Genomic DNA, 25,592 nt, shown 5'->3' on the forward strand with positions numbered 1-25,592 from the left:
TTCTTCCTTCCCTTCCTTCCTCCCTCCCTTCCCTCCTTCCTCCCTTCTCCCTTCCTTCCTTTTTTCCTCCCTTCTTTCTCCTCTCCTTCCTTCCTTCCCCTTCCTCCCTCCCTTCCCTCCTTCCTTCCTTCTTCCTTCCTCCCTCCCTTCCCTCCTTCCTCCTTCTCCCTTCCTTCTTCCTTTCCTTCCTTCCTTCTCCCTCCCTCCCTCCCTTCCTTGACTCGAGGACAACAGGAGGGTTAAAGAATATTTTAGTCTATTTTTTTTTTTTGTAGAGTTTTTGGCAGTGAGCGAGCGTGCAGCACTGACGGTTGATGTCTGTCTTCATCTCTGGTTTATTTTTGGAGGTGTGTGTGTGTGTGTGTGTGTGTGTGTGTGTGTGTGTGTGTGTTCTCTCAAACATCAGGTACGAGTCCACTCTCCGTTTCAACATCAGCCTTCCCCAGAAAGGAACAGTTTACCACATACTCGTCCTCGCAGGTCATCTGATAAAAACCACCGTCAGCATCAGTGAGTGCGTGGAAATGAAAACTTTGAGCGTTGATGTCAGTTCCCTCCGGTTTGCTCTCTTCTTCCTCTTTCTGTGGAAACCAGCCGTTGACTCGTCGTGTCTGACGGTCGAAGGCTCGGGTCTGCTCGGGCCTGAACGCAGCGTAGTCGGGATGGAGGGAGAGCGGGGAGAGAGGTGGCGGCGGTGGCTGCTGCAGCGTTGGTGATGGCAGCTGTGTGTGAGTGTGAGTCTCAGAGATGTAGTCCAGGTCCAGCTCGATGATCAGGTGACTGAGAGACAGAGCAGGTTTGTCTTCAGCCGCCGCCTCGTCATCATCATCATCGTAATCGTCTCTGGAGGATGAAGACTTCGATCCGATCACGATGAGACTTTTCTCTCCCAGCCACGTCTTTCACCTGGAAGTCCTCGATGTCCAGAATATTCCTCTCTGCTGCTCTCTGGCGGAGGAAAGAAAGAAATAAAATACTAAAGATTCAACTGTAACTGTAACTAAAGTACATTTACTCAAGTTTAATTTGAGGTACTTGAACTTTACTGTAGTACAGTTTGAGGTATTTGTACTTTACTGTAGTACAGTTTGAGGTACTAGTACTTTACTGCAGTACAGTTTGAGGTACTTGTACTTTACTCCAGTACAGTTTGAGGTACTAGTACTTTACTGCAGTACAGTTTGAGGGTACTTGTACTTTACTGTAGTACAGTTTGAGGTACTTGAACTTTACTGTAGTACAGTTTGAGGTACTTGTACTTTACTGCAGTACAGTTTGAGGTACTTGTACTTTACTGCAGTACAGTTTGAGGTACTTTTACTTTACTGCAGTACAGTTTGAGGTACTAGTACTTTACTGCAGTACAGTTTGAGGTACTTTTACTTTACTGCAGTACAGTTTGAGGTAGTTGTACTTTACTGCAGTACAGTTTGAGGTACTTTTACTTTACTGCAGTACAGTTTGAGGTAGTTGTACTTTACTGCAGTACAGTTTGAGGTACTAGTACTTTACTGTAGTACAGTTTGAGGTACTTTTACTTTACTGCAGTACAGTTTGAGGTACTTGTATTTTACTGTAGTACAGTTTGGGGTACTTGTACTTTACTGCAGTACAGTTTGAGGTACTTGTACTTTACTGTGGTACAGTTTGAGGTACTTGTACTTTACTGCAGTACAGTTTGAGGTACTTGTACTTCACTGTAGTACAGTTTGAGATACTAGTACTTTACTGCAGTACAGTTTGAGGTACTTGAACTTTACTGTAGTACAGTTTGAGGTACTTGTACTTTACTGTAGTACAGTTTGAGGTACTTGAACTTTACTGCAGTACAGTTTGAGGTACTTGTACTTTACTGCAGTACAGTTTGAGGTACTTGGACTTTACTGTAGTACAGTTTGAGGTACTTGTACTTTACTGCAGTACAGTTTGAGGTACTTTTACTTTACTGCAGTACAGTTTGAGGTACTTGTACTTTACTGTAGTACAGTTTGAGGTACTTGTACTTTACTGCAGTACAGTTTGAGGTACTTGTACTTCACTGTAGTACAGTTTGAGATACTAGTACTTTACTGCAGTACAGTTTGAGGTACTTGAACTTTACTGTAGTACAGTTTGAGGTACTTGTACTTTACTGTAGTACAGTTTGAGGTACTTGAACTTTACTGCAGTACAGTTTGAGGTACTTGTACTTTACTGCAGTACAGTTAGAGGTACTTGTACTTTACTGCAGTACAGTTTGAGGTACTTGTACTTTACTGCAGTACAGTTTGAGGTACTTGTACTTTACTGCAGTACAGTTTGAGGTACTTGAACTTTACTGTAGTACAGTTAGAGGTACTTGTACTTTACCGCAGTACAGTTTGAGGTACTAGTACTTTACCGTAGTACAGTTTGAGGTACTTGTACTTTACTGTAGTACAGTTTGAGGTACTTGTACTTTACTGTAGTACAGTTTGAGGTACTTGTACTTTACCACAGTACAGTTTGAGGTACTTGTACTTTACTGTAGTACAGTTTGAGGTACTTTTACTTTACTGCAGTACAGTTTGAGGTACTAGTATGCAGCAATAATAAAAAGAAATACATTTTTTTTTCTTTCTTTTTTTTAACAGAAGAGGATCTAAAATAGAAAACAGAAGTTTAAAGGGGAAGTCCAACAATTTTACAGACTTTTTTAAATGAAAAAAAAAAATCAGGGGCGTGTGCCGTTAGAAAGAAGTGAAACAGTTAAAAGGTTATTCTGTTAACCGTCCATCGTGTACTATTTAAAGAGTCTGATTACAAAATGACAAGACATTTAATCTATCTGCCAATTAGATGAGAGTATTTCAACTTTTACTAAATATAAATCATCATATTTTAGAATAAACAGAGTTACAAGCTTGATTCTCTCTTATTTTAAGATACTGAGACTCCTTTAACCCTCCTGTTGTGTTCGAGTCAAGGAAGGAAGGGAGGAAGGGAGTAAAGGAAAGAAGGCAGGGAGGGAGGAAAGAAGGAAGGAGAGAGAAAGGAAGGAACAACAGAAGGAAGAAAGGGGTATGGAGGACGGAAGGAAGGAAGGGAGGAAAGGAAATAAGGAAGGGAAGAAGGAAGGATGGAGGAAAGAAGGAAGGAAGGAAGGAAGGAAGGAAGGGAGGGAGGGAGGAAGGACGGTGGAAAGAAGTAAGTAAGGAAGGAAGGTAGGAGGGAGGAAAGAAGGAAAGAAGGACAGAGGAAAGAAGGAAGGAAGGACGGTAGAAAGAAGTAAAGAAAGAAAGAAGGTAAGAGGGAGGGAGGGAGGGAGGAAGGAAGGAAGGACAGAGGAAAGAAGGAAGGAAGGACGGAGGAAAGAAGTAAGGAAGGAAAGAAGGTAGGAGGGAGAGAGGAAGGAAGGAAAGGACAGAGGAAACAAGTAAGGAAGGAAAGAAGGTAGGAAGAAAGGGAGATGGAGGAAGGGAAGAAAGAAAGAAGGAGAGAGGAAGCACAGATGAAATATTTTAAGATACTGAGACTCCTTTAACCCTCCTGTTGTGTTCGAGTCAAGGAAGGAAGGGAGGAAGGGAGTAAAGGAAAGAAGGCAGGGAGGAAGGAAGGAACGACAGAAGGAAAAAAGGGGGATGGAGGACGGAAGGAAGGAAGGGAGGAAAGGAAATAAGGAAGGGAGGAAGGAAGGAAAGAAGGACAGAGGAAAGAAGGAAGGAAGGTAGGAGGGAGGGAGGGAGGGAGGAAAGAAGGTAGGAGGGAGGGAGGAAGGAAGGAAAGAGGGACGGAGGAAAGAAGGAAGGAAGGAAGGATGGAGGAAAGAAGTAAGGAAGGAAAGAAGGTAGGAGGTAGAGAGGAAGGAAGGAAAAGACAGAGGAAAGAAGGAAGGAAGGAAGGAAGGACGGAGGAAAGAAGTAAGGAAGGAAAGAAGAAGAAAGGGAGATGGAGGAAAGGAAGAAAGAAAGAAGGAGAGAGGAAGCACAGATGGAAAGAAGGAAGGACGGAGGAAAGAAGTAAGGAAGGAAAGAAGGTAGGAGGGAGGGAGGAAGGAAGGAAAGAAGGAAGGACGGAAGGATGGAGGAAAGAAGTAAGGAAGGAAAGAAGGAAGGAAGAAAGGGAGATGGAGGAAGGGAAGAAAGAGAAGAAGGAAAGAAAGAAAGAAGGAGAGAGGAAGCACAGATGGAAGGAAGGAAGGAAGGAAAGAAGGTAGGAGGGAGGGAGGAAGGAAGGAAAGAAGGAAGGACAGAGGAAAGAAGTAAGTAAGGAAGGAAGGTAGGAGGGAGGGAGGGAGGAAAGAAGGACAGAGGAAAGAAGGAAGGAAGGAAGGAAGGACTGAGAAAAGAAGTAAGGAGGGAAAGAAGGTAAGAGGGAGGGAGGAAGGAAGGAAGGACGGAGGAAAGAAGTAAGGATGAAAAGAGGAAGGAAGAAAGGGAGATGGAGGAAGGGAAGAAAAAAGAAGGAGAGAGGAAGCACAGCTGGAAGGAAGGAAGGACGGAGGAAAGAAGTAAGGAAGGAAGGAAGGACAGAGGAAAGAAGTAAGGAAGGAAAGAAGGAAGGAAGAAAGGGAGATGGAGGAAGGGAAGAAAGAAAGGAGAGAGGAAGCACAGATGGAAGGAAGGAAGGACAGAGGAAAGAAGTAAGTAAGGAAGGAAGGTAGGAGGGAGGAAAGAAGGTAGGAGGGAGGGAGGAAGGAAGGAAAGAAGGACAGAGGAAAGAAGGAAGGAAGGAAGGACGGAGGAAAGAAGTACGGAAGGAAAGAAGGAGGGAGGGAGGGAGGGAGGAAGGAAGGAAAGAAGGACAGGAAAGAAGGAAGGAAGGACGGAGGAAAAAAGGAAGGAAGGACGGAGGAACTCTAAAGAACGACAGGAAGGACTGAAGGTTGGAAGATGGATAAAAGTTCCTGTAAAAAGCAAATTACCTGTAGACGTGGGTCCATCAGCCACTGGCCTGTCGTACTCCCCCGAGGGCTGGAGATGGGCGGGAAGAAGTACGCCTTGTACCTGCAGAGTGACAGAGCATCTTCATCATCACTTCATCTGATTAACCTTCGTGTTGTCCTCCTAGGTCCTTCCTTCCTTCCTTCCTTCCTTCATCTGTCCTCCCTTCCTTCCTTCCTTCCTTCCTTCCTTCCTTCCTTCATCTGTCCTCCCTTCCTTCCTTCCTTCCTTCCTTCCTCAGATCTAAGTTCAGCTGTTAGGGTAAATGTTCCCTCCTTCCTTTCTTTCTTCCTTCCTTCATCTGTCCTTCCTTCCTTCCTTCCTTCCTTCATCTGTCCTCCCTTCCTTCCTTCCTTCCTTCCTTCCTCAGATCTAAGTTCAGCTGTTAGGGTAAATGTTCCCTCCTTCCTTTCTTTCTTCCTTCCTTCATCTGTCCTTCCTTTCTTTCTTCCTTCCTTCTTCCTCCGTTCCTTCCCTTCCTCCCTCCTTCCCTCCCTCCCTTCCTTCCTCCCTCCCTCCTTTCCTTTCCTTCCTTCTTCCTCCCTTCCTTCCCTTCCTCCCTTCTTCCCTCCCTCCCTTCCTTCCTCCCTCCCTCCTTTCCTTCCTTTCTTCTTCCTCCCTTGCTTCCCTTCCTTCTTCCCTCCCTACCTCCTCTCCTTCCTTCCTCCTTCCTTTCCTTCCTTCTTCCCTCCTTTCCTTCCTACCTTCCTTCCTTCCTCCCTTGCTGGCCTTCCTTCCTTCCTTCCTTCCTTCCTTCCTTCCTTCATCTGTCCTCCCTTCCTTCCTTCCTTCCTTCCTCAGATCTAAGTTCAGCTGTTAGGGTAAATGTTCCCTCCTTCCTTCCTTTCTTCCTTCCTTCATCTGTCCTTCCTTTCTTTCTTCCTTCCTTCCTTCCTTCCTTCCTTCTTCCTCCCTTCCTTCCCTTCCTCCCTCCTTTCCTTCCTTCCTTCCTTCCTTCCTTCCTCCCTCCCTCCCTCCTTCCTTTCCTTCCTTCTTCCTCCCTTCCTTCCCTTCCTCCCTTCTTCCCTCCCTCCCTTCCTTCCTCCCTCCCTCCTTTCCTTCCTTTCTTCTTCCTCCCTTGCTTCCCTTCCTTCTTCCCTCCCTACCTCCTTTCCTTCCTTCCTCCTTCCTTTCCTTCCTTCTTCCCTCCTTTCCTTCCTACCTTCCTTCCTTCCTCCCTTGCTTCCATTCCTTCCTTCTTTCCTCCCTTGCTTCCCTTCCTTCCTTCCTTCCTTCCTTCATCTGTCCTCCCTTCCTTCCTTCCTTCCTTCCTCAGATCTAAGTTCAGCTGTTAGGGTAAATGTTCCCTCCTTCCTTTCTTTCTTCCTTCCTTCATCTGTCCTTCCTTTCTTTCTTCCTTCCTTCCTTCCTTCCTTCCTTCCTTCTTCCTCCCTTCCTTCCCTTCCTCCCTCCTTTCCTTCCTTCCTTCCTTCCTTCCTTCCTTCCTTCCTTCCTCCCTCCCTCCTTCCTTTCCTTCCTTCTTCCTCCCTTCCTTCCCTTCCTCCCTTCTTCCCTCCCTCCCTTCCTTACTCCCTCCCTCCTTTCCTTCCTTTCTTCTTCCTCCCTTGCTTCCCTTCCTTCTTCCCTCCCTACCTCCTTTCCTTCCTTCTTCCCTCCTTTCCTTCCTACCTTCTTTCCTTCCTCCCTCCTTCCTTTCCTTCCTTCTTCCCTCCTTTCCTTCCTACCTTCCTTCCTTCCTCCCTCCTTCCTTTCCTTCCTTCTTCCTCCCTTGCTTCCCTTCCTTCCTTCTTTCCTCCCTTGCTTCCCTTCCTTCCTTCCTTACTTCCTTACTTTAGGTGCAAATGACATAACCTGTAAGGCCTGTTTAAGGGTTAAAAAGAGCAAATGTTGAGCTCTATCTTTATATTCTGGAGCTCTACTGAAATATCTTTGCATGATTTCCACTTAAAAAAAATCCTTAAACATGCAGCAGTGAAAAATGAGCATAAATATGTTTAATATGATTTTTACGTTTCTCCTATTAAGGTATAAAAATGGTCATAATGGTAAAAACTATTGAATGCTTTCCCTGGTTATTAATATCACACATACTAGTTTCTAAATATTTGTGTGTCTCTCTCGCTCTCGTTCTCTCTCGTTCTCTCTCTCTCTCTCTCTCTCCCTCTCTCTCTCTGCCTCTCTCTCCTTCTCTCTCTCTCCCTCTCTCTCTCTCTCTCTCTCTTTCTCCATCTCTCACTCTCTCTCTGCCTCTCTCTCCTTCTCCCCCCTCTTTCTCTCTCTATTTCTCTCTCTCTCTCTCTCTCTCTCACTCTCTCTCCCTCCCTCCCTCTCTCTCTCTCTCTCCCCCCTCTCTCTCTGTCTTTCTCTCTCCCTCTCTCCATCCCTCCCTTCCTTCTCTCCTTCTTTCCTTCCTTCTCTCTTTCTTTCCTCCCCATTACTTTCCTTCCTCCCTTCCTTTCTCCCTCCCTCCCTCCCTCCATCCCTCCCTTCCTTCCTTGACTCGAGGACAACAGGAGGGTTAACTCTCCATAAACTTCTTTATATTACACATTAAATAACAGAGACATTAATATAAAGAACAAACACAGGAAGGAAAGAAGGTAGGAGGGAGGGAGGAAGGAAGGAAAGAAGGAAGGACGGAGGAAAGAAGTAAGTAAGGAAAGAAGGTAGGAGGGAGGGAGGAGGAAAGAAGGACAGAGGAAAGAAGGAAGGAAGGAAGGACGGAGAAAAGAAGTAAGGAGGGAAAGAAGGTAAGAGGGAGGGAGGGAGGAAGGAAGGAAGGAAGGACAGAGGAAAGAAGTAAGTAAGGAAGGAAGGTAGGAGGGAGGAAAGAAGGTAGGAGGGAGGGAGGAAGGAAGGAAGGAAGGACGGAGGAAAGAAGTAAGGAAGGAAAGAAGGTAGGAGGGAGAGAGGAAGGAAGAAAAGGACAGAGGAAAGAAGGAAGGGAGGAAGGAAGGATGGAGGAAAGAAGTAAGTAAGGAAGGAAGGGAGGAGGGAGGGAGGGAGGATGGAAGGAAGGACGGTGGAAAGAAGTAAGGAAGGAAAGAAGGTAGGAGGGAGGGAGGGAGGAAAGAAGGTAGGTAAATAACAGAGACATGAATATAAAGAACAAACACACAAGTAGAGGCACAATGAAAGCAGGACTCACACAGTCCTGGACAGGATGGAGATGATGAACGCAGCGACGGCCAGCAGCAGCAGAGGAGTAACCGTAGCAACCACTGGGACTTCATCTGGAAAAAGGAAAAACAAACACATATATATATATAATGTGTGAGAACTCTATATTTAAGAGTAGCCTTAAAACTTTCCTTTTTTCTATAGGCTTAGACTGCCGGGGGACTCCCATGATGCACTGCGTTCCTCTCTCCTCTCCTCTCCTCTCCTCTCCTCTCCTCTCCTCTCCTCTCCTTCCTCTCTCTCCTCTCTCCTTCCTCTCTCTCCTCTCCTTCCTCTCTCTCCTCTCTCCTTCCTCTCTCTCCTCTCCTCTCTCTCTCTCTCTCCTCTCCTTCCTCTCTCTCCTCTCCTTTGATTGATTGATTGATTGAAGAGAAACACTTTTGAATCAATTGAAGTACTGAAGGGATAACTCAGGGTTTTTTTTTTTTTGCATGATTACAAACACACACAAAATATCTTTTTACACTGGTGACAAACTGATACTCTGAATGTGTGAAAGAGAAAAACAAACATGAAAAAGAAAGCAAAAATGCTCATGATGCAATGCAAGATTATCAACCACGCCTGAAAAAAGGAAGTCACGCTTATTAAATCCCTCATAATTAATGATAGCTAGAATACGGAAGTGTATTGCATTCACTTGAATAAAAAAATAAAAGAAGAATCCTGTTTTTCTGAGTAATTTATTTTTAGCTTGTTTTTCGAGGACATTTTTTTCTGATTTTCTGAGTATTTTTTTTCTGTTCTGTTTTTCGGGGTAATTTATTTTCTGAGTTTAAAGAGGGCATTCAAAACATTGGACACATTCACTCTTTACGGAGAGCTGGATGTAATGGAAGCAAAACGTGACAAACTGCTTGTTTAGTTTAATCAAGTTTTACTTTGATCTGGGTTTAAGACACTGGGAGATCGTCCTGTCTTTAAGTCTTAATTGACCCGGTACGGTAGAAAGTTGAAAGACAGGGCAGCAGGAGTCACCATATATGTTCTCGCAAGATTTTAAAGTATCTCGATAATTCAGAGAAATAAATTACCACTAAAAACCAGGTGGGGAGTTCTGGTCCTCTGAAATGAGGCCAACCAGGAAGTAACTTAGAACTGCATTCTATCAAAAGGCCACCAGGGGGCGACCGTCTCTATACAAGTCAATGGAGAATTCACCAACTTCTCACTTGATTTCTAACCTCAGTAAACGTTTTCAAAATGTGTTTATGGTCTCAATCGCTAGTTTAAAGCCTTCTTCAATGCAGTATGATGTTCATTTGGGACATTTTGGCCTCCCTGATTTTATATGTGACGATAAAGCAGGGTATGCATTAGGGCGTGGCTACGTCCTGATTGACAGGTTGATTGACCAATGTCCTCGAGATCCAGCCCTCGCAACCATAGCAACCTCCCCGCTCCGCCCATGGCCCCGCCTCATGCTCATATAAGTAGAATCCGTGTTTTTATTTTTCCCAGCATGCACCTGAAATTTTCAAGATGGCGCTGCCTAGATTAGAAACTATTGGCTTCCGAGCAGCAGTCCACAAACCAATGGGTGACGTCACGGATGCTACGTCCATTTCTTATATACAGTCTATGCTAAAAACAGAAAAATAATTTCCCCGAAAAACAGGGAAAAAAGATTAGTCCGAAAAACAGACGAAAAAATAAATTACTCAGAAAAAAATGATTTTTTTTTTTATTCAAGTGAATGCAATATGCTTCCGTACTAGAATAACAGCTTCCTCATATATATATATATAAATATAATAATCTATATAATAATAATTTCCTATACTAATGCAAATCATTTAATAATTACTCATTCTAACCATCATACAATAAACACATTTCTAATACTAATAAATTGAAATGAACAGTTATGAAAGATGAAAAGGGAGGGAGGAAAGAAGGACAGAAGGAAGGGAAGAAGGAAAGGACAGAAGGAAGGGAAGAAGGAAAGGAATGAAGGAAGGGAGGAAGGGAGGAGGGAAGGAAAGAAGGACAGAAGAACAGAAGAACAGAAGGAAAGGAAAGAGGTAAGAAAGGAAGGAAAGAAGAGAAGGAAGGAAAGGAGGGAGGAAGGAAGGTAGGAGGGAGGGAGGGAGGAAAGAAGGACAGAAGGAAGGGAAGAAGGAAAGGAATGAAGGACGGGAGGAAGGGAGGAGGGAAGGAAAGAAGGACAGAAGAACAGAAGGAAAGGAAAGAGGGAAGAAAGGAAGGAAAGAGGGAGGAAGGAAGGTAGGAGGGAAGGAGGAAAGAAAGACAGAAGGAAGGGAAGAAGAAGGAAAAGAGGGAGGAAGGAAGGTAGGAGGGTGGGAGGAAAGAAGGACAGAAGGAAGGGAAGAAGGAAAGGAATGAAGGAATGAAGGACGGGAGGAAGGGAGGAGGGAAGGAAAGAAGGACAGAAGAACAGAAGGAAAGGAAAGGGGAAGAAAGGAAGGAAAGAAGGGAAGGAAGGAAAAGAGGGAGGAAGGAAGGTAGGAGGGAGGGAGGAAAGAAGGACAGAAGGAAGGGAAGAAGGAAAGGAATGAAGGAATGAAGGAAGGGAGGGGGGTAGGACAGAAGGAAAGGAAAGAGGGAAGAAAGGAAGGAAGGATGCAAGGAAAGAAGGAAGGAAGAAAAGAAGGATAGAAGGAAGGGAGAAAGGAAGGAAGGAAGGAAGGAACAGTCAAAACAGACGGGGTCAATTTGACCCGGGAGGACGACAGGAAGGTTAATATTAGAAGATGTTTGGTAACACTTTAGATTACAGGCTGCAGCATGTAACGTCATTACTAATCTAACAATGTACCAACACAATGTTCAGGATGTGAAGTTAAGAAATAAAAAATGACTACCTTATTTTTAAAGGAGCGGTTCACTTTTTTCATGAGAACAACAGTCGTGAGAACAAAGTGTTAACGTTACATTAACAGGAAGTGGAGCTTCACAGAGACATCTCGTACTAACTCTGACTAGCGTTACTCGCTACGGCTAACTTGAGTGACTCCGAATGTAGTATAGAAGTATAGAAGTATGTAGTATAGAAGTATATAGTATAGAATTATGTAGTATAGAAGTATATAGTATAGAAGTATGTAGTATGTAGTATAGAAGTATGTAGTATGGAAGTATGTAGTATGTAGTATATTAGTATGTAGTATAGAAGTATGTAGTATGTAGTATAGAAGTATGTAGTATGTAGTATATTAGTATGTAGTATAGAAGTATATAGTATGTAGTATAGAAGTATGAAGTATGTAGTATGTAGTATAGAAGTATGTAGTATAGAAGTATGTAGTATAGAAGTATGTAGTATGAATATGTAGTATAGAAGTATGTAGTATAGAAGTATGTAGTATGTAGTATAGAAGTATGTAGTATATAGTATATTAGTATGTAGTATAGAAGTATGTAGTATGTAGTATAGTAGTATAGAAGTATGTAGTATAGAAGTATGTAGTATGTAGTATAGAAGTATGTAGTATGTAGTATAGAAGTATGTAGTATAGAAGTATGTAGTATGTAGTATAGAAGTATGTAGTATGTAGTATAGAAGTATGTAGTATAGAAGTATGTAGTATGTAGTATAGAAGTATGTAGTATGTAGTATAGAAGTATGTAGTATAGAAGTATGTAGTATGTAGTATAGAAGTATGTAGTATGTAGTATAGAAGTGTGTAGTATGTAGTATAGAAGTATGTAGTATGTAGTGTGTAGTATAGAAGTATGTAGTATAGAAGTATGTAGTATGGAAGTATGTAGTATGTAGTATATTAGTATGTAGTATAGAAGTATGTAGTATGTAGTATAGAAGTATGTAGTATGTAGTATATTAGTATGTAGTATAGAAGTATATAGTATGTAGTATAGAAGTATGAAGTATGTAGTATGTAGTATAGAAGTATGTAGTATAGAAGTATGTAGTATAGAAGTATGTAGTATGAATATGTAGTATAGAAGTATGTAGTATAGAAGTATGTAGTATGTAGTATAGAAGTATGTAGTATATAGTATATTAGTATGTAGTATAGAAGTATGTAGTATGTAGTATAGTAGTATAGAAGTATGTAGTATAGAAGTATGTAGTATGTAGTATAGAAGTATGTAGTATGTAGTATAGAAGTATGTAGTATAGAAGTATGTAGTATGTAGTATAGAAGTATGTAGTATGTAGTATAGAAGTATGTAGTATAGAAGTATGTAGTATGTAGTATAGAAGTATGTAGTATGTAGTATAGAAGTATGTAGTATAGAAGTATGTAGTATGTAGTATAGAAGTATGTAGTATGTAGTATAGAAGTGTGTAGTATGTAGTATAGAAGTATGTAGTATGTAGTGTGTAGTATAGAAGTATGTAGTATAGAAGTATGTAGTATGTAGTATAGAAGTATGTAGTATGTAGTGTGTAGTGTAGAAGTATGTAGTATGTAGTATGTAAGTATATAGTATAGAAGTATGTAGTATAGAAGTATGTAGTATGTAGTATGTAGTATAGAAGTATGTAGTATGTAGTATGTAGTATGTAGTATATTAGTATAGAATTATGTAGTATAGAAGTATGTAGTATAGAAGTATGTAGTATGTAGTATGTAGTATGTAGTATAGAAGTATGTAGTGTGTAGTATAGAAGTATGTAGTATAGAAGTGTGTAGTATAGAAGTATGTAGTATAGAAGTATGAAGTATGTAGTATAGAAGTATGTAGTATGTAGTATAGAAGTATGTAGTATAGAAGTATGTAGTATGTAGTATAGAAGTATGTAGTATATAAGTATGTAGTATAGAAGTATGTAGTGTGTAGTATAGAAGTATGTAGTATAGAAGTATGTAGTATGTAGTATAGAAGTATGTAGTATGTAGTATAGAAGTATGTAGTATAGAAGTATGTAGTATAGTAGTATGTAGTATAGAAGTATGTAGTATGTAGTATATTAGTATGTAGTATGTAGTATAGAAGTATGTAGCATGTAGTATAGAAGTATGTAGTATGTAGTATAGAAGTATGTAGTATAGTAGTATGTAGTATGTAGTATGTAGTATAGAAGTATGTAGTATGTAGTATAGAAGTATGTAGTGTGTAGTATAGAAGTATGTAGTATGTAGTATAGAAGTATGTAGTATGTAGTATAGAAGTATGTAGTATGTAGTATAGAAGTATGTAGTATAGAAGTATGTAGTATGTAGTATAGAAGTATGTAGTATAGAAGTATGTAGTATGTAGTATAGAAGTATGTAGTATAGAAGTATGTAGTATGTAGTATGTAGTATAGAAGTATGTAGTATGTAGTATATAGTATAGAAGTATGTAGTATAGAAGTATGTAGTATAGAAGTATGTAGTATGTAGTATAGAAGTATGTAGTATGTAGTATAGAAGTATGCAGTATGTAGTATAGAAGCATGTAGTATGTAGTATGTAGTATAGAAGTATATAGTATGTAGTATAGAAGTATGTAGTATAGAAGTATGAAGTATGTTATATAGAAGTATATAGTATAGAAGTATGTAGTATAGTAGTATAGAAGTATGTAGTACAGAAGTATGTAGTATAGAAGTATGTAGTATGTAGTATAGAAGTATGTAGTACAGAAGTATGTAGTATAGAAGTATGTAGTATAGTAGTATGTAGTATGTAGTATATTAGTATGTAGTATAGAAGTATGTAGTATGTAGTATAGAAGTATGTAGTATGTAGTATAGAAGTATATAGTATAGAAGTGTGTAGTATGTAGTATAGAAGTATGTAGTATAGTAGTATGTAGTATAGAAGTATGTAGTATGTAGTATAGTAGTATGTAGTATAGAAGTATGTAGTATGTAGTATAGAAGTATATAGTAGAGAAGTGTGTAGTATGTAGTATAGAAGTATGTAGTATAGTAGTATGTAGTATGTAGTATAGAAGTATGTAGTATAGAAGTATGTAGTATAGAAGTATGTAGTATAGTAGTATGTAGTATGTAGTATGTAGTATATTAGTATGTAGTATAGAAGTATGTAGTATAGAAGTATGTAGTATGTAGTATAGAAGTATATAGTATAGAAGTATGTAGTATAGAAGTATGTAGTATAGAAGTATGTAGTATGTAGTATATTAGTATGTAGTATAGAAGTATGTAGTATGTAGTATGTAGTATAGAAGTATGTAGTATAGAAGTATGTAGTATGTAGTATAGAAGTGTGTAGTATGTAGTATGTAGTATAGAAGTATGTAGTATGTAGTATAGAAGTATGTAGTATAGAAGTATGTAGTATGTAGTATGCGGTTTCGAGCCCATAACTTGCAGAAACTCACTGAAGTTGGTCGTGACGTGGATGATGTCTCTGGTGACATCATCAGAGGACAGCTGGAGGGAATATTCAGTATTTGGTTTCAGGTGGAGGAAAGTGTGCTGCTTCCTGTCCGCAGATATGAACAGACCTGGAAACGAGAGGAACAGTTCATAGAAAGTAAAAAAAAATAAATCAAATACTTCAAGATAACGATGATGTGAAGAAGGAAGGAATGAAAGAAGGATGCAAGGAAAGGAAAGAAGGAAGGAAGGATAGAAAGAAGGGAGAAAGGACGGACGGAAGGAAGGGAGAAAGGACGGAAGGAAGGAAGGAAGAAAGGGAGGAAAGGAGGAGGGAAGGACAGAAGGAAAGGAAAGAGGGAAGAAAGAAAGGAAGGAGGGAAGGAAAGAAGTATGTAGTATAGAAGTATGTAGTATGTAGTATATAGTATAGAAGTATGTAGTATGTAGTATATTAGTATGTAGTATGTAGTATGTAGTATAGAAGTATGTAGTATGTAGTATAGAAGTATGTAGTATAGAAGTATGTAGTATGTAGTATATAGTATATTAGTATGTAGTATGTAGTACGTAGTATAGAAGTATGTAGTATGTAGTATGTAGTATAGAAGTATGTAGTACGTAGTATAGAAGTATGTAGTATGTAGTATGTAGTATAGAAGTATGTAGTATGTAGTATAGAAGTATGTAGTATAGAAGTATGTAGTATGTAGTATAGAAGTATGTAGTATGTAGTATAGAAGTATGTAGTATAGAAGTATGTAGTATGTAGTATAGAAGTATGTAGTATAGAAGTATGTAGTACGTAGTATAGAAGTATGTAGTATGTAGTATGTAGTATATTAGTATGTAGTATGTAGTATAGAAGTATGTAGTATGTAGTATATTAGTATAGAAGTATGTAGTATGTAGTATGTAGTATGTGGTATGTAGTATATTAGTATGTAGTATGTAGTATAGAAGTATGTAGTATATAGTATAGAAGTATGTAGTATGTAGTATGTAGTATAGAAGTATGTAGTATGTAGTATATTAGTATGTAGTATAGAAGTATGTAGTATGTAGTATATTAGTATGTAGTATGTAGTATAGAAGTATGTAGTATGTAGTATAGAAGTATGTAGTATGTAGTATGTAGTATATAGTATAGAGGTATATAGTATAGAAGTATATAGTATAGAAGTATGTAGTATAGAAGTATGTAGTATAGAAGTATGTAGTATGTAGTATGTAGTATGTAGTATAGAAGTATGTAGTATGTGAAGATGTTCGTACTTTGTGTTTCTGTGTCTTTCTTCAGCGTCAGACTGTATCTGTTCACTCTGATCGGTCTGTCGCTCTTCTTCTTCTCCTGCCACGCCCATCTGACCGTCACCGTCGTCTTGGTAACGTCCATCACTTTCAGTCTGGCGGGCTCCATCAGAACTGAGAGGGAAAAAACAAACTTCAACTTCCTGTCACTGTGGAGGGTTTAACCAAGTATTAAAGGACGAGTTCATAGGTTTTTAAAAGTGTCTTTAAGCCTTCTGTTGTCCTCGAGTCAAGGAAGGAAGGGAGGAAGAAGGAAGGAAAGGAGGGAGGGAGGGAGGGAGGAAGGAAGGAAGGAAGGTAGGAGGGAGGGAGGAAGGAAGGACATAAGGAAGGAAGAAAGGGGGATGGAGGAAGGAAAGGAGGGAGGAAGAAAGGGGGATGGAGGAAGGAAAGGAGGAAAGAGAGAGGAAGAAAAGAAAGAGAAGAAGGAAGGAGGAAGGACAGACGGAAGGAAGGAAGGGAGAAAGGAAAAGAGGAAGGAAAGAAGGACAGAGGAAAGAAGGAAGGGAAGAAGGTGGGGGAGGAAAGAAAGAGAGAAGGGGGAGGAAGGAAGGGAGGGAGGAAAGGAGGGAGGAAGGAAGGAAGGTAGGAGGGAGGGAGGAAGGAAGGACATAAGGAAGGAAGAAAGGGGGATGGAGGAAGGAAAGAAGGAAAGGAGGAAAGAAAGAGAGGAAGAAAAGAAAGCGAAGAAGGGAGGGAGGAAGGACAGACGGAAGGAAGGAAGGGAGGAAAGAAGGAAGGAAGGAAAGAGGGAAGGAAAGATGGACAGAGGAAAGAAGGAAGGGAAGAAGGTGGGGGAGGAAAGAAAGAGAGAAGGGGGGAGGAAGGAAGGGAGGGAGGAAAGGAGGGAGGAAGGAAGGAAGGTAGGAGTGAGGGAGGAAGGAAGGACATAAGGAAGGAAGAAAGGGGGATGGAGGAAAGAAAGAAGGAAAAGAGGAAAGAGAGAGGAAGAAAAGAAAGAGAAGAAGGGAGGGAGGAAGGACAGACGGAAGGAAGGAAGGGAGGAAAGAAGGAAGGAAGGAAAGAGGGAAGGAAAGATGGAGGGAGAAAAGAAGGAAGGAAAGTAGGAGGGAGAAAGGAAAAGAGGAAGGAAAGAAGGACAGAGGAAAGAAGGAAGGGAAGAAGGTGGGGGAGGAAAGAAAGAGAGAAGGGGGGAGGAAGGAAGGACATAAGGAAGGAAGAAAGGGGGGTGGAGGAAGGAAAGAAGGAAAGGAGGAAAGAGAGAGGAAGAAAAGAAAGAGAAGAAGAAGGGAGGGAGGAAAGAAGGAACAGTCAAAACAGACGAGAGGACAACATATTCTTTCTTTCATTCTTTCTTTCTTTCCTCATCTTCCTCTTCATTCATTCTTTCTTTCTTTCCTCATCTTCCTCTTCTTTCATTCTTTCTTTCTCTTTCTTTCTGTCCTCATCTTCCTCTTCTTTCATTCTTTCTTTCTCTTTCTGTCCTCATCTTCCTCTTCTTTCATTCTTTCTTTCTCTTTCTGTCCTCATCTTCCTCTTCTTTCATTCTTTCTTTCTCTTTCTTTCTGTCCTCATCTTCCTCTTCTTTCATTCTTTCTTCCCTCATAACCTTAACCCTAACTCTCATCTTCCTCTTCTTTCATTCTTTCTCTTTCTGTCTCTTTCTTTCCTCATCTTCCTCTTCCTCTTTCTTTCTTCTAATTCTTTCTAATTCTCACTAATTCATCTTCCTCCTCCCTCTTGTTCTTTCTTCCTCTTTTCTTTCTTTCTCTCTTTTCTTTCTTTCTCTTTCTCTTTCTTTCTTTCCTAATCTTCGTCCTTCTTCTTCCTTCTTCTTCCCCTTCCTCCATCACTTCCATAGTAAACCTGATGAAGGATCTAAAGCTCAGTATGAACAGGAAGAAGATAAACTCACTTCCTGTTCATGTAACGTTAACATTTTGTTCTCATGAAAAGCAATTTGCAAGTAGATGAAGTTGTGGGCCGGACCATTCAAAAGATGGAAGGAAGGAGGGAAGAAATAAAGGAAGGAAGGATGAATGGAAGGAAGAAAGGAATGAAGGAAGGAAGGGAGGGAGGAAGGACAGATGGAAGGAAGGACAGAAGAAAGAAAGAAAAAAAGAAAGAAAGGAAGGTAGGGAGGAAGGACAGATGCAAGGAAGGACAGAGGGAAGAAAGGAAGGAAGAAAGGAAAAAAGGAAGGTAGGGAGGAGGGAAGGAAGGGAGGGAGGAAGGACAGAGGGAAGAAAGGAAGGAAGGACAGATGCCTTTCCTTCCTCCTTTCCTTCCTTCTTCCTCCCTCCCTTCCTCCTTTCCTTCCTTCTTCCTTCCTTCCTTCCTTGCTCTGATATCACTAACATTCACTCATCATGACAGTAAAATAGTCCATCCTAAGTCAATCTACTGCAGTAGAGTAGTAGTTCCTCTCTCAACTAGTAGAAGATGTTGTGCACAGCTGATTATGCATGAAAAAAAATACCGTCATATACCGTGAAACCGCTTTTATTTTGAAAAATACCGTGATATACATTTTTGGTCATACTGCCCAGCACTACTGGTGACGAATGAACAGTTATGAAAGATGAAAAACACAAAGAACAGTTTTATTACATTAATATTAGAAGATGTTTGGTAACACTTTAGATTACAGGCTGCAGCATGTAACGTAATTACATTGTAGTGTTTGTTTTTGTTCTAACGATGTACCAACACAAGGGTCAGGATGTGAAGTTAAGAAATAAAGGAGTCGTTAAAAATTACTACCTTATTTTTAAAGGAGGGGTTCACTTTTTGAAAACATGCAATCTGTTGAACTGTACATGCAACTTAGTTCCTTTATTAGAGATCTTAATGTTCATCTAGGCCCCTGACTGTTGCTTAATGTCAAAACTGTGAGCCCTGCTGTTAAATAGTTCACTTCATCATATAAAAGCAAAAAGCAGTTATTTGCTCTTAAAGTCTGTGTAAAGTAAGAATAAATATGTGTTCTGAGTTTGACATACCACAGAAAAGTGTGTTGTTAACCACCCTGCCAAATTTGAATGATTAAAAAAATCAAATAGATGAAATTAGGCTTCAAAGTTGTGTAAAAATCAGCCTCTTTCTCTGCTCCCAAACACTGGGGGCATGGCCATCGAGGCAGCTAAAACCCCGCCCCCTACCAAGTGTCACCTGTCAATCAAAGTCACCACCTCTACCAGAAACATGGACGCTACGTCTGAGAGCTTTCTGCCGCTAAGTCAGCTGCTAGCTCGGCGGCTAACTCAGCTAACTGGCTAACTGTAGACTGTAGTAGTAGTAGTGTGTGCTGAATGTATTTCTACCTCTACAGCAGCAGGGGCAGGTTTATGCTAATCACTAAATCCTGAACACAGAAATGTTGAAACACAGTTTGTGAAGCCTAGCTCCACAATTCAAATCTAAATGGTTGAAATGCTTTTAACACCTTTTTTAGAAATACATTTATGACCTATTTAATGTGTTTAGAAGAAAATGTCTGAATACTGTTAACACACTTGTGGTGATGTTTTACCTCCCTGCTGCAGACTGGCAGGCAGAGACTGAGGAGCTCCACACTGCTGCTCGTAGACGGGGAACACGCTGATCCTGTAGGACTCATCGGGGTCGACATCTGTAAACACACACACACACACACACACACACACACACACACACACACACACACACACACACACAGAGCATGCACACAGTTTGTAATCTAACTTTCTATGTGTACTACTGTGTGCATGAGCCAAACCCTTTCCCGCAGCACCTGAACACAAATATGACAACAAGCATCGAAACTGATGGTGAGGAAATAAGGTTAATAATAATGATGATGATGACAGTCATAGCGAGCGCTGGGAGGGAGAGGAAACAACAGCTGACTGCCATGTGACCGATCAGAGAGTAGATGGTGTCAGATAAGACGAGGAGCTGCTCACACTAATAAAAACATCATCAAAAAAAAACTAACTCTCAGTTTTGAAAGGTGTGTAAATAAGTTCAGCTGCAGTCAGGCCTCAGTTCACTTATTTTCTCTTATTATAAATGTCCTTATATCTGCTCATAACTACATTATAGTGTGTTATGAAGCATTTATTACCTGTTTACCACTATGTTAGTTTTATAGGAAGCACCAGTCCTGCCACAGAAACATCATATCATCTGAGCTCCTTTCATGTAATAACCACACATGCAAGCTCAAAGTTTTACTGTTTTATCTATTTAATGATAAAGTGTAGCAGTAAAGTTTCATATTTAGCATTTGTAAAAAATAAATGAAGCAGATAAGAGGACATTATTAACCCTTACATACTGTTTGAGTCAAATTAGACAGCTGTAAAAACACCTCAAAATCAAAATGCAGCAAAAATGAAAATAAAGGAAGGAAGGGAGGGAGGAAGGACAGAAGGAAGAAAGGTTCCTCCCTTTCTTCAGAAGGAAGACAGGAGGACAGAAGGAAGGAAGGAAGGAAGGAAGGAAGGGAGGAAGGACAGAAGGACAGAAGGAAGAAACGGAGGAAGGACAGACAGAAGGAAGAAAGGGAGGAAGGACAGAAGGAAGAAAGGGAGGAAGGACAGAAGCAAGAAAGGGAGGAAGGACATAAGGAAGAAATGGAGAAAGGACAGAAGGAAGGAAGAAAGGAAAAAGAAAGGTAGGAAGGACAGAAAGAAAGGAAGGACATAAGGAAGAAAGGGAGGAAGGACAGATGGAAGGAAGAAAGGATGGAAGAATGGAAGGAAGGACATAAGGAAGGAAGGACAGAAGGAAGAAAGGGAGGAAGGACATAAAGAAGAAAGGGAGGAAGGACAGAAGGAAGAAAGGGAGGAAGGCCAGACAGGAGGAAGAAAGGTAGGAAGGCCAGAAGGAAGGAAGAAAGGAAAAGAAAAGGTAGAAAGGACACATACTGCTTATTATACTGAGATTTCAGATCGAGTGTGAATGAAGATGAATGAGGAAGTAAGTATATTTAGACGTTACTGTACCTTTAATGACAGTGGAGGTGTTGGAGGCGCTCACTCTGCTCCAGCGGCGGTTGGACGGACGCGTCACTGGATGCCACTGGACATTAAAATGACTGACGGGGCGTTCAGGGACCTCCCACTGGACCCGGAGGTCTCTGACAGAGGGGGAAGAAGCAAAGACCCACAAGTTTCTGACGGAGGGGACAGCTGCAAGACACCAACAGCAAAGAAGAAGAAGAAGAAGAAGAAGAAGAATGGTTGGGTTTGTTTAAAATCAGCTGCCAATAGTCACATCTCTGATTTCAGACCTGCCTGCAAGCCATTGAATGCACCATATTAACAATGACATCATGCATCCTGAGTGTCTTTTTTTTAATGCTATCAATGGATGGCGAGGGATGTGAAGGGAGGAAGTAGGAAGGAAAGGTGGAAGAAAAGGAGGGAGGAAGAAGGAAGAAGGAAGGAAAGGAGGAAGGAATGGAGGGAGGGAGGAAGGGAGGAAGGAAGGAAGGGAGGAAGAAAGGAAGGTAGGAGGGAGGGAGGAAAGAAGGACAGAGGAAAGAAGGAAGGGAAGAAGGGTAGAGGGGAGGAAAGAAAGAGAGAAGGGGGAGGAAGGAAGGAAGGAAGGAAGGGAGGAAGGAAGGAGGGAAGGAAAGATGGAGGGAGGGGGGAAGGAAGGACATAAGGAAGGAAGAAAGCGAGCCATATGTTTGACACTCTTATTTTAAAGTAAAACCAAAAGAAAAAGAGAGAAAAAAAAGTCTACTATGCCTCTGTGAGTTTTTTTGGTTTCTTTTTTAACATTTTACTCATATAGTTGCTCCTCAAGGCTTCATTTTAAATATGTTTTCATTAGGGCTGTCAGCGTTAACACTTTAATCGCGATTAGATTAATGCAATCCATAACGCGTTAATTTTTTTAATCACATTTTAATGTGTCAAGCCTTTTTGTCCCTTCTACTCCCCCGTAGACGGCTCCTCTAGCTGTAGCGCTATGCTTTGAAGTGGCCTCCTGCAGTAAACCTACCGCGCTGATGGAAAGTAAGAGAGCTACTGGACTTTTGAACGGCTTGTTTAACTTTAAAACACTTCCAGACGCTTCAGTTGACAAGTCAAAAGTAAAATGCAACCTGTGTCAAACGGAGTTTAACTACCACCGGAGTACGTGGAGTTTGAGTTAGCACCTCCACGCTAAACACCCAGGTGCAGCCAAGCCAGCCTCAGCTCCACCAAAGGACCATTTTGGAGTGTGGGAGTCGCAGCAGAGCCGTGATTGATTCCCAGTTAAGACACTCTGGTAAGAAATGCTTTACATTATGGGCTTAAAACTGCCTTCAAATGTCAAATAACAGGATTTTAAACATGCAATTCAAAACGCCATTAATCGCAATTAACTATGGAAATTCTGCGATTAATCTAGATTAAAAAAATTAATCGTTTGAGCCCTAGTTTTCATACTTTATCCAGTTTAGTTTACAGATATCTGATATTCTGACAGATAAATAACATTTAGTTGCATTAAGTTCACTTTTATACTTATTCAGCTTCAAAAAGATAAGATGGTTTTTGGACTTGTTTCATCTTTATATTTCAAGCAAGTTATAGTTACTTCTGACCAGACCATTCTGAAAGTGAAGGACCTTTTTCAGTCAGTAAAATGTTTAATCAACACACATAGAAACATATGTAGTGTTAAATATCACAGGTTTAAATCAGTAACACTCTAACCTGCATCTAATCCTCCTCCAGTTAAACACATGAAACAAGCACATTAAGAACAAGCTGATAATAAAACGGCCTCCTGCCTGCAGAAGTGCTGCAATGCATTAAGTTTTATCTTCAGATGGTATCACCGCTGCGTGACTTCCTCCTCTGATAACAACACACACATACGTACTTACAGGAAGTTGCTTAAATGTGCACTTAAAAAAAAAAAACCCTCTGATAATGTTTATATAATAAAGTTTCAAAGTTGAACGCTGATAATCATGACTGGCAAAAGAGCAGAGCTGTCCTCCCGGGTCAATTTGACCCCGTCCGTTTTGACTGTTCCTTCTTTCCTCCCTCCTTCCTCCCTCCTTTCCTTTCCCCTTCCCTCCTTTCCTTCCTTACCTCCTTCTCTCTTTCTTTCCTCCCTCCTTTCCTTTCCTTCCTTCCTCCCTCCTTTCCTTCCTAACCCCCCTTCCCTCCTTTCCTTCCTTACCTCCTTCTCTTTTTCTTTCTTTCCTCCTTCCTTCTTTCCTCCCTCCTTTCCTTCCTTCCTCCCTCCTTTCCTTCCTTACCTGCTTCTCTCTTTCTTTCCTCCCTCCTTTCCTTTCTTTCCTCCCTCCTTCCTTCTTTCCTCCCTCCTTCCTTCTTTCCTCCCTCCTTCCCTTCATCCCTCCCTCTCTCTTTCTTTCCTCCCTCCCTCCTTCCTTCCTTCTTCCTTCCCTCCTTCCTCCCTCCCTCCTTTCCTTCCTTCTTTCCTCCTTCCTTTCCTTCCTCCCTCCTTTCTTTCCTTCTTTCCTCCCTCCTTTCCTTCCTTCTTCCTTCCCTCCTTTCTTCTTCCTCCCTCCCTCCTTTCCTTCCTTCTTTCCTCCCTCCCTCCTTTCCTTCCTTCCTCCCTCCTTTCCTTCCTTACCTCCTTCTCTCTTTCTTTCCTCCCTCCCTCCTTCCTTCCTTCTTCCTTCCCTCCTTCCTCCCTCCCTCCTGTCCTTCCTTCTTTCCTCCTTCCTTTCCTTCCTCCCTCCTTTCTTTCTTTCTTTCCTCCCTCCTTTCCTTCCTTCTTCCTTCCCTCCTTTCTTCTTCCTCCCTCCCTCCTTTCCTTCCTTCTTTCCTCCCTCCTTTCCTTCCTTCTTCCTCCCTCCCTTCCTTCCTTGACTCGAAGACAACAGGAGGGTTAAATGAAGTGTTGGTGTTTAATAATGACTCACTGCTCTGTCTGCGTGTGTCGATGCTGAGATGTGCAGCAGGTCCGTATCCGGCCGCGTTGAAGGCCGTAACCGTGACGCTGTAGTTCCCCTCGTCCACCACTAGGGGCGCCGTCACCCCTGTGATGTTTTCAACCTGTCTGTTCTGAGCAGGCGTTGGCGTCACCGGCTCGTAGCTCACCTGGTATCCAAGGATACGACCGCCAGCTTCATGGAGGTCAAGATCCTGTGAGTCGAGATGTTGCACAAATTTTATACGATATTTGTTTCGTATAAACGAGAAAGTATCACATGTTATTCAATAGTTTAATATATAATATAATAATAACAACTTTATATGAGATACTTATTCATGTTAAAATGAGCACATTTTCTTGTTATAATGGGTATTAAATATAAACAAGGTTATTATTAGCATCGAGGAATACCGTTAACTCATTATGAGCGAAACTGTGTTAAAGAAATGGACGTAACATCCGTGACGTCACCCATTGGTTTGTGGACTGCTGCTCAGAAGCCAATAGTTTCGAATCTAGGCACCGCCATCTTGAAAATTTCAGGTGCATGCTGGGAAAAATAAAAACACGGATTCTACTTATATGGGCATGAGGCGGAGCCATGGGTGGAGCGGGGAGGTTGCTATGGTTGCGAGGGCTGGATCTCGAGGACATTGGTCAATCAACCTGTCAATCAGGACGTAGCCCCGCCCCTAATGCATACCCTGCTTTATCGTCACATATAAAATCAGGGAGGCCAAAATGTCCCAAATGAACATCATACTGCATTGAAGAAGGCTTTAAACTAGCGATTGAGACCATAAACACATTTTGAAAACGTTTACTGAGGTTAGAAATCAAGTGAGAAGTTGGTGAATTCTCCATTGACTTGTATAGAGACGGTCGCCCCCTGGTGGCCTTTTGATAGAATGCAGCTCTAAGTTACTTCCACGTTGGCCTCATTTCAGAGGACCGTAACTCCCCACCTGGTGGCCACGCGTTACTTTATTTTTTTCAAATGTCACCAGAGGGGCTCCTCAAACCTCTCTTTTATTTTGGCAGAGATTCCCTGAACAAAACAGACAAGCCAAGCAAGAACTGGACACTTCAAGACAACGACTTATAGTAGCAGCAAATAACGTAATAACGACCGATAACGTAATAATTTTGTCGTTTTTTTTTAACGTGATGATTACGTGACTGGGTGCTAAACTTATCTTATCATACGAGAAACTAGATGATTACTCAAAGTATATTAAATATAACGTACCTTCCACATGAGATGCAGGAGAGCAGCTTCACCAGAGTCTGTTTTCTCCACTCTGTAACAAACCTCTGGAGGTCTGGAAGGAACTGACGAAAGAAACCAAGTTAAAACTGACCGTCTGCCTTTTCAGGTCTCAGTTAACCTTCCTGTCGTCCTCCCGGGTCAAATTGACCCCGTCTGTTTTGACTGTTCCTTCTTCCTCCTTTCCTTTCCTTACTTCCTTCTCTCTTTCTTTCCTCCCTCCTTCCTTCTTTCCTCCCTCCTTTCATTCCTTAGCTCCTTCTCTCTTTCTTTCCTCCCTTCTTTCCACCCTCCCTCCCTCCTTTCCTTCCTTTCCTTCCTTACCTCCTTCTCTCTTTCTTTCCTCCCTCCTTCCCTCTTTCCATCCTCCCTCCCTCCTTTCCTTCCTTCCCTCCTTCCTCCCTCCTTCCTTCTTTCCTCACTCCTTCCTCCCTCCTTTCCTTCCTTCCCTCCCTCCTTTCCTTCCTTACCTCTTTCTCTTTCCTCCCTCCCTCCTTTCCATCCTTCTTTCCACCCTCCCTCCCTCCTTTCCTTCCTTCCTTCCCTCCTCCCTCCCTCCTTTCCTTCCTTCCCTCCTTCCTCCTTCCTCCCTCCTTTCCTTCCTTCCCTCCTTCTTCCCTCCTCTCCTTCCTTCCTTCTTCCTCCCTCCTGTTGTCCTTGAGTCAAGGAAGGAATGGTGGAAGGAAGGGAGGAAGAAGGAAGGAAGGAAAGGAGGGAGGAAGGAGGAAGGAAAGGAGGGAGGAAAGAAGGAAGGAAAGGAAGGAAGGAAAGGAGGGAGGAAAGAAGGAAGGAAAGGTCCTTCCTTTTTTCCTCCCTCCTTCCTCCCTCCTTTCCTTTCCTCCCTCCTTTCCTTTCCTTC

The 25,592-nt window shown here is 41.5% G+C and overlaps 2 protein-coding genes across 2 annotated transcripts in view; one reads left to right on the forward strand and one right to left on the reverse strand.

Moving 5' to 3' along the window:
* Positions 1-716, forward strand: part of nudt12 (nudix (nucleoside diphosphate linked moiety X)-type motif 12) — a 14,192-nt gene extending 13,476 nt beyond the window's left edge. The window contains 1 exon segment of the mRNA XM_053324868.1: positions 447-716. Within this exon segment, the coding sequence (XP_053180843.1) occupies positions 447-716 (270 nt within the window).
* Positions 359-25,592, reverse strand: part of LOC128364328 (interleukin-6 receptor subunit beta) — a 37,941-nt gene continuing 12,707 nt past the window's right edge. The window contains exons 7-15 of the mRNA XM_053324869.1: positions 24,716-24,798; positions 23,453-23,675; positions 20,562-20,747; positions 19,106-19,204; positions 15,577-15,726; positions 14,304-14,429; positions 8,011-8,095; positions 4,883-4,964; positions 359-948 (exon numbers count right to left, since the gene is read on the reverse strand). Coding sequence (XP_053180844.1) covers positions 829-948; positions 4,883-4,964; positions 8,011-8,095; positions 14,304-14,429; positions 15,577-15,726; positions 19,106-19,204; positions 20,562-20,747; positions 23,453-23,675; positions 24,716-24,798 — 1,154 coding nt within the window. The 3' untranslated portion in view covers positions 359-828. The remainder of the gene's footprint in view (positions 949-4,882; positions 4,965-8,010; positions 8,096-14,303; positions 14,430-15,576; positions 15,727-19,105; positions 19,205-20,561; positions 20,748-23,452; positions 23,676-24,715; positions 24,799-25,592) is intronic.

The sequence above is a fragment of the Scomber japonicus genome, chromosome 9 (assembly GCF_027409825.1).
Source record: "Scomber japonicus isolate fScoJap1 chromosome 9, fScoJap1.pri, whole genome shotgun sequence".
NCBI lineage: Eukaryota > Metazoa > Chordata > Actinopteri > Scombriformes > Scombridae > Scomber > Scomber japonicus.